This window comes from Cibotium barometz, chromosome 2 (genome assembly GCF_041138505.1).
Source record: "Cibotium barometz isolate CiBa-2024 chromosome 2, ASM4113850v1, whole genome shotgun sequence".
Lineage (NCBI taxonomy): Eukaryota > Viridiplantae > Streptophyta > Polypodiopsida > Cyatheales > Cibotiaceae > Cibotium > Cibotium barometz.
The window spans coordinates 20,455,415-20,463,596 of NC_141047.1; the positions used below are offsets into that span (position 1 = coordinate 20,455,415).

At 43.1% G+C, this 8,182-nt stretch overlaps 1 protein-coding gene across 2 annotated transcripts; it reads right to left on the reverse strand.

Moving 5' to 3' along the window:
* Positions 1–836: 836 nt before the first annotated feature.
* On the reverse strand, positions 837–4,916 carry LOC147640787 (pentatricopeptide repeat-containing protein At3g03580-like). 2 transcript variants are annotated; one of them, XM_086815211.1, is made up of 4 exons: positions 4,496–4,916; positions 4,158–4,231; positions 1,005–4,029; positions 894–962 (listed from the first exon to the last, which is right to left on the reverse strand). In XM_086815211.1, the coding sequence occupies exons 1-3, from the start codon at positions 4,632–4,634 to the stop codon at positions 1,048–1,050; spliced, it is 3,195 nt and encodes a 1,064-aa protein (XP_086671337.1). In that variant the 5' UTR covers positions 4,635–4,916; the 3' UTR covers positions 894–962; positions 1,005–1,047. The 2 variants fall into 2 exon arrangements, with proteins under 2 accessions (XP_086671332.1, XP_086671337.1); XM_086815206.1 differs by having other exon boundaries at positions 837–4,029.
* Between the last annotated feature and the right edge of the window lie 3,266 nt (positions 4,917–8,182).

Consider the following 8,182-nt stretch of genomic DNA (forward strand, 5'->3'; position numbering starts at 1 on the left):
GGTTTCTTTAATAAGGGGACTTAAATGCCATATACATGAAGAGGGGATTAAACAAATATTTATTTAGTAGGATGGGGGGATTAAACAAATATATAATTATTTATGTGAATTCACAAAAGAGGGTGAACAATTATGTTTTTATAAACCCTCATTGCGAAGGAGGCTCGAGGACACTGCAGTTGTGTAGATGCTTGTATGGATGCGGGAAACGCTAGCGCTACGCCCCAGGACAATTGCTTTCATCTCCATTGGGAGCAGCATCCATTCCATGGCATCGATTTCTCTGTCTTCGGCTCGGATTTTCACGTTACATCTCTCTCTCTCTCTCTCTCTCTCTCTCTCTCTCTCTCTCACACACACACACACACACACACACTAAGCTCTCGTCTGTCTCTCGCTCTCTCAATTGTTGACCCGAAGCCATAAATTGCAAAAAGCCATGACAGTCGATCAGGTGTTGGGGTGGCAGCGAAGAAGCACGTCAAAAGCGCTCAGTTGTCAGTTGGTTGGCTTGGTCATCGTGCAGAAAGAGCGCCGGCCACTGTCGTGCAGAGGAGAAAAGTCGTTGGCCATCCCTGACGGCGAAGGTTCTTATTAAGTTTGGCAATTTCTGAAGGTGAAGGTTCTAATTAACTCTGGGTTTGAAAACCTCAATGTTCATATGAAGCAGGAAATGCAAGAGTAAATGCTGATGTGGCATTCCATGTGCTGACTTGGCACAGGGCTGAGCCAGTGTATCCCTGTCACCTCACTCTCGCGCGCACGCGCACACGCCTGGATGCCATAAAAAACTAAAGCAAAGTGAACCATGTATGTCGACCCCTCATCCAGACTGGTCAAATTGTTTAATCTTATTTTGATCTAAAGCAAAGTGCCAGCAAAAATTAAAGAGATTGCTTTGAACTTTGACATACCATTAATTAATGGCATGTTAAACTAATCCCTTCCTTGGCATTTTCTTGGTGGTTTCAAAATATTTCCATGATGGAGCACTTCAGAGATAGATCATCCTATACAATTGATTATTATTCATTGCATATGTACAAATCAAAACATATCCCCACAAGAGCAAATGTTGTCCTTGAAATGATGAATACAGGCGCTGTCCCGAAGAATGATTTCCCGTCTTTCAATCTTGGATATGATCTTGCTTGTATTGTGGCAGTCAATGCACATCCTCAAGTTTTTGCTCACCCTCAGTGTGGTTCCCTGTGGAGTGTTAAGAAGCCCAAAAGCTATGGCTAATTTCTCCACATGCTCACAAAGTGCTGCTTCTTTCTCCCCGTCCGAAACTGGCTTCAGGACCAGATCCAAATGTGGTAGATGTCCTTTCTTCTTCAGGCATGAACTCATATCATGAAGCATTGAAAAAATTTCCTCACTTTGTTCATCACCCACCACAAACTCATGCACCTTCTTGTTTACCTCTATCAAAGCAACTGCTGCCTTTTTCTTTGCACCAGCGTGCCTTCTCAGCTCCTCTATCCTATATGCATCACTCCACCTGCCAGCACTTGCATAGATATCACCCATAAGCACGTACCAAGCAGAGTCTTCTGCATTAATTTGTACGAGCTGCTCAAAGCATCTCAACCCTAGCTCCACTTCCCCATAAGTCTTACAGGCACTCAGTACAGCTGCCCACATTTCTTCGGATGTGGAACAAAGCATTTCTAGAAACTTCTCTGCCTCATACAAATGCCCTGATCGTGAGATCAGATTGACCATGCAATTATAATGTTCTATAGCTGGTACTATGCCGAACTCTTCTTTCATTGTTTTGAAGTACTCCTTACCCTCGAGTACTAAGCTGGCATGACTGCATGCAGTAAGAAGACATGTGAATGTGATAGCATCCGGCTTCACAGCTTGTTCTTGCATGTCCTCAAAACACTGTATGGCCATGTTGCCCTTATGGTTCATACCAAAGCACTTGATCATCGAGCTCCATGCCACTGCATCTCGAACAGGGAGCTTATCAAACACTTCTTGTGCTTCTGAAAGTGAACCGCATTTCGCATACATGCTGATCAGACTCTTACAAACAGAAGGATCTCTTGTGAGTCCCTTCTTTGTGATCTCTGCATGGACTTGTATGCCCATATCCAAAGCTCCTATGCTACCGCATGCTTTCAAGACACAAGAAAATGTAACGTTATCCGGTATTGCTTGTTCACGTTGCATCTGGTGAAAGCACTCTAGTGCTTCCTGATTAGATCCATGTCCTGCATATCCTGCAATTAGGACATTCCATGACATGATGCTTCGACTTGGCAGTTTGTCAAACACCTCCTGTGCCTCAGTGACTGAGCCACATTTTGCATACATGCCCACCAAGGTGTTACAAACTGACATATCTGTTTCAAATACACTTTGCCTGATCTGTCTGTGTATTTCTCGGCCCTTGTCTATGGCTCCTATGCTGCCACATGCTTTCAAGACACAAGTGAAAGTGACAGCGTTTGGAGAATGACCCATCTGAATCATGTCTTCAAAACAATCCACTGCTTGCTGTCCAGGTCCATGCTCACTGTAACCTGCAATCAGTGCATTCCACGAGACGACATCTGGAACTGGTAGCTTGTCAAGGACTTGTTGTGCCTCTACAAGTGAGCCACATTTGGCATACATGCTGATCAAACTGTTGGCAACAGAAAGGTCTCTCTGAAACCCCTTCTGACCAATCTCTATGTGTAATTCGCGGCCCCTATCTAGGGCTCCAATGCTGCCACAAGCTTTCAAAACACAAGCAAATGTGACAGCAGTTGGAAAGATGCCCTCAAGTTGCATCTCTTCAAAGCAATCAAGAGCATCCTGGCCATGTTCATGTTCAGCAAACCCTGCAATCAGTGCCGTCCACAACACGACATCCCGAGCTGGCAATTTGTCAAACACTTCCGATGCCTCTGAAAGCCAGCCACATTTAGCATACAAACCAACCAAAGTGCTGCCAACAAAAAGATTGGACTCAAATCCCTTTTGTCTAACCTCAGCATGTATCTCTTGGCCCTTGTCCACGGCATCTATGTTGCTACAAGCTTTCAAGGCACAAGCATATGTATAAGCATTAGGAGAAGCACCCTCTAACTTCATCTGCTCAAAACAATTTAAAGCTTCTTGGCCATATCCATGCTCAGCATATCCTGAGATAAGTGCAGTCCATGATGCAACATCTTGTACCGGCAGCTTATCAAAGACTTCATGGGCCTCAGAAAGCAAGCCACATTTGGCATACATGCTGACCAAAGTATTGCCAACAGAAAGAGATTTTTCAAACCCCTTTCGAGCAATCTCGGCATGGACCTCTCGGCCTCTATCCACATCCCTTATCCCAGCACAAGCTTTCAGTAAGGCCATGAGCGTATGAGGGCTAGAACATACACTATCCTCTTGCATTTTAGGGTACAGGTCGAAGGCATGGCCCATTTGCCCACATTGTATATATCCTGAAATCAAAGAAGTCCACGAGTGTTCATTCTGGTCAGACAACCTGTTGAAAGCTTGCTGAGCATCAGAGACACTCCCGCAATCAACAAACATAGGCACAATGTAATTTCCAATGCTGCAATGGGCTTCCAGTCCATTATTGCAGATGCATGCATGCATGTACCTGGCATAAGCTAAACTCTTTGATGCTCTACATTTATGCACAATATAAACAAGCTTCTCAAAAGAGGGCAAGTCAGGAAAAGGTTCCAGAATACAGGGTTTTTTCAACATCTCTAAGTTACTAGCTTCTGGTAGATAATGTCTTTTAAGTGCATTCAATTGCAACCCTGGCACCATTGTAGCCCCAGAAGTGTGACCTGACCATGCTCGCTCCTTCTGTATGCCTGGATTATGAGAGTCTAAGGATGCACTCGCTTGACTTACATATCCATCAAAGCAGGTGTGTTCATGATTATCGTGCCCATCAGCAGGCTTTAATGATACAAAGCCATGGCTTCCCTCTTTTTCCCCAAAAAAGCCCTCAATCAAGCTTCGGGCTTCTATCCAGGAGGTATTGGAATGCTTGATGTTCACCTTGCTCTGTTATAAGCCACCACAGATTTCACTTACTAAACAGACAATTTCAGTTGAAGGCCAGGATCATGATCATCGTTTCATACCTTTGCAAAACTTTGCTAATAAGTCAATGGTAGTCAATGGGCACTTACTTTGTAAGAGAAATGAAGGGGCTCAGCATGGTCGGGCCATGCAGGAGACCGTGTGTGCAACCATGACTCCATATCTGCAAGCAAAGGAAGAAACCTTAAAACTAGATATGCACATGTAACCATCAAGCACATAAAAGCAGGAAGAAATGCAGACCTGAACCTGAGGAACCATAAAGCAGCAGAACAAAGAAAAACCCTAATTGTAACAGAAATACTAGGAAGCAAACAGCTATGGATTAAGACCCGGTACGCAAGAGAACCAGAAAAGCCCTAAATGTTGCAAAACTAAAATGCGAACCGAAATTTGACGACCCATCGGCAGGAAAGCAGCAACAAACCTGAGCTAGTATTTCTTGTACGACCAGGGGGCCTGGATTGTACGACTAGAAGTGGCATGTCTCCCTGTGATCCCTCTGAAGCTCTGCTGCTGCTGCGTGCCTCTTGGAGAGAGCCCAAAAATGAGACCAGCGACTGCATGCTTCAAAGTCTGCAAATCCAAGTTTCGGCCTGGGGGATCTTCACAACTTCCACTTCTTGTTGTTCGACATATAAACATAATCGATATCTTCATGACTCTTGTCTGCATCGTCAGGGATTGTGAAGTCCTCGCGACTCTTGGATGAGAGCATCTTCCTCCTTTCTAGCCTTCACGAACCGTGGCCACAGCTATGCCTTATTGCCGCGTGGATCACTTGAGCATAATCATCACTGAATCAGTATATGTTTGGTTTTGCAATGAGTGTAATTACACACGTGTGGAGTGTGCATACTACAACATAGAGCATTCTCATTCAAGCAAGCATACGGGCACTAATTAATTAATTCAGCACTAAGGTTCGACTTGCGTCCTCTCTCTCATCGCATCGATTCTCTCTCTCTCTCTCTCTCTCTCTCTCTCTCTCTCTCTCTCTCTCTCTCGGCCTTTTGCCCAACCCAAAAGAAAAAAGAATGTGAGTAGCTCTTATGCGTGCGTTGAGGCGGTTGTTTGGGAAGATTCGAGATAGCCTGGACACATCACTCGCCTAAGGTCGCTCTTGATAAACCTGACATTAATAAAACTATGCCATAACTAATTAATTAATGTGTTTTAAATTTGGAACCTATATTGATGAAGAGTACAAGGCAAAAAACTATGAGTATAAGCAACTAACAAAAAATTCATTGTAGCAAGTTGTAGTATACATTTAAGTGGATGCATATGACATAAGATGTGAGGGGGTCTAGATCTTGTTTGACTCCCTAAATATATTGCACATATGTTGAGGACAAGATGAAAAATGAGAAAGTGGTCAAAAAAGAAAAGAGGTCATAATGACCTTGGATGGCAGTGATGGTGTCAACACAATCACTAAGCACTGCTGGGAAACCGAGGCATATCATCCATGATGGAAACAAGCGTAGTGGGAAAGGTTGCAAATGGAAACATTATAAAACAAGCCTAGTGGCAAAGGTTCCACATTGCAAAACCAATGGAAGTTCTATGAGATGTCAAAATCAAAATGTTTAGAATGAGCTCCACACTTCTGTGGTGATGGAACTTTCATGAGCGGTCAAGATCATATCATGTTGTGTTTGGATGCCCATACATGAGAGAAGAAAACTTGGTACACAATCATGACAGTGATCACATTTACTTTAGAAAGAAAGACTGTACCTTGAAGAATAACCTCACAATTTGGAAAAATTGCCCAATGATTGGAGGAATGCCTGTATAAAAAAAAGTGTTTGAAATCATTTTCAAACATGCACCAAAAGCACTAAGGACCTTTGATGTGAACCAAATCTAGATAAATTGTTGGAAACGACAATACAGTCAAATATAGCATATCAAATCACACTTCCTTAAACCTCCCAAGTCTTTGATCCCAACAAATGACCAGCACAGTAGAGGGATCTCTGATTAAGAAGGCTAGACATGAACCTATAGATGTGACCGTAGTAGCAAAAAAAAAGTTCAGAAACCATTTTCAAACTCACACTAGAAGCACTAAGGACCTTTGATGTGAGCTTGATGTGACCTTTGATGTGAGCTTGATCTAGACTAATTGTTTGGAAACAACAATACAGCCGATTGTAGTGCATCAAACCACACTTTCTCAAACCCATTGGTAAGCCTTTCATCCTAGCAAAATGATCAAAATAAAAGAGTGCTCCTCCCTTGTTAAGAAGGCTAGACTCCTTCAGATCCACCTCGAGTGAGGAGCTTTAAGAAGAAAGGAGCCAACAAAACACAAACATAAATGGAGAAACAAAGGAACCCCTAGAAATAGGAGCTACCATGGTCCCTTGCAACCTTTGGATTTAACAAATGCCTCTGTGTAAAAATAATGCCTTAAATTTTGTGAAGAACGCATTCAACCACCCTATCTTTGAGAAAAGCTCTAGTGAAGGAATGAGAGCGTGACTAGGAACCTCAAGGTTTGCTCCCTTAAGAAATGGTCAAACCATGTCAGCGGGGTGGAAACGCCATAATGTTTCAAATATTTGGTGTCAATCCTTAGCTAGGTTTATCCCACGCTAACCACCATAACTAACAAGTAGCTCAACAACCACAGTTATTCCAAGCTGGGTGTTGATCCTAAGCTAGGTTTATCCCAAGCTAACCAATGACTAACAAGCAACCAAGCAATCATAGTAATTACGATAATCGAGACATGTCTCTTTTGTTGCTATACTATTAGGGACAAGTGTTTCTCAATACACCCAATAGCAAGCGCACACATCACAAAGCTGGATTGTAAGTTGGAGTCCTTCTCTTCACAAGAACTCATTATAGAAAGCCTTTACCACGAAACCAAGCTCCAGTTCTTCTTTGTTTGGGTTATGTCTCTTTTGCTATACTATTAGGGACAAGTGTTTCTCAATACACCCAATAGCAAGTGCACACATCACAAGCTAGATTACAAGTTGCAGTCTCACTCTCTACATGGGATCATTATTATAGAATCGCCTTTACAACGAAACCAAGTTCCAGTTCTTGTTTGTTTGGATGAGGAACATGGAGCCCGGGGAAGGGTAAAGAGCCAATGTTGCTACCTCAATACAAAGGGATCCACGAGAGCATTCTCACAATGTGTCCTTAGCCACAACGAGCCTTCAGTCTCAAAGTCAAGCCAACGAAGGACAAGTGCCATTGGAAACTACACAGCTCAACCCCATAGGTCAAGAGATCATGTACCCCAAAACAGAGGGTATCACGTAAACACCTCCTTTACGTTCCACTGCCACGTGAACATGCTGAAGATGGAGTTTCAATTAGGAAGGGGGTTTATGACCAACTTAGCACCTAGAGGCTCAAAGGTGGGGAAAACTAAGCTAATCCATATCTCAAGGATGATGCCCAAATTTGATTGAATTAGAGATCCCATTCAGAGTTGGATAAAACCAACCCAATCCACACTTAAGGATGGTGACCAGATTTGATTGAATTAGAGATCCCATTCAGAGGCAACCCAATCCACACTTAAGGATGGTGACCAGATTTGATTGAAATGTATAACCATTGAAAGTGTTTCAGATGAGATCTTTGCGGCTACCCTCCGTTGTAGTGATAGCTAAGGATCTCCTGCTAAAAATCGCTCTTCCCAAGGAAAATAAATCTATGGATTACAAAAATCTTCCAAACAAACTCAAGGAGTACCCCAACCCCATGTTGGAGAAAGAGAGAATGAAACAAGCCTAAGAGCTTATAACTAAGTTGCACGGTGAACTAGAGACAATGCTAAAGGAAGTGGTCTAGTACAAACCCTGCCTGACCATATCCCAGAGCCAATCATGGACCTAGTGTGAGGGAACCTTAGAGTTTTCCTAAGGCCTTAAGACATACCCATAACCATTCTCAAGTGGCCACAAATAGATTCAACTCTCTTGAACCAAGCTCCACATTACTAGATGTAGTGAGGGAGGCTCAGTGGGGGACGTAGGCCTTTCATGGGTCACCATAGCCAACGTGAAATTTTATCCAAGGTGATCGGCGACAAATTTATCTCATCCCTTAGAGGGCACCACCTCTTGTTAGGGAAGGA

Excerpts from the sequence above, each read along its gene's own strand:
- LOC147640787 (XM_086815206.1), bottom strand. The coding sequence starts at position 4,634 with ATGCAGTCGCTGGTCTCATTTTTGGGCTCTCTCCAAGAGGCACGCAGC. Across the intron at positions 4,232-4,495 it reads TACAAGAAATACTAGCTCAG|ATATGGAGTCATGGTTGCAC; the intron begins GTTTGTTGCTGC and ends CTTTGCTTGCAG. Across the intron at positions 4,030-4,157 it reads CCCTTCATTTCTCTTACAAA|AGCAAGGTGAACATCAAGCA; the intron begins GTAAGTGCCCAT and ends GGCTTATAACAG.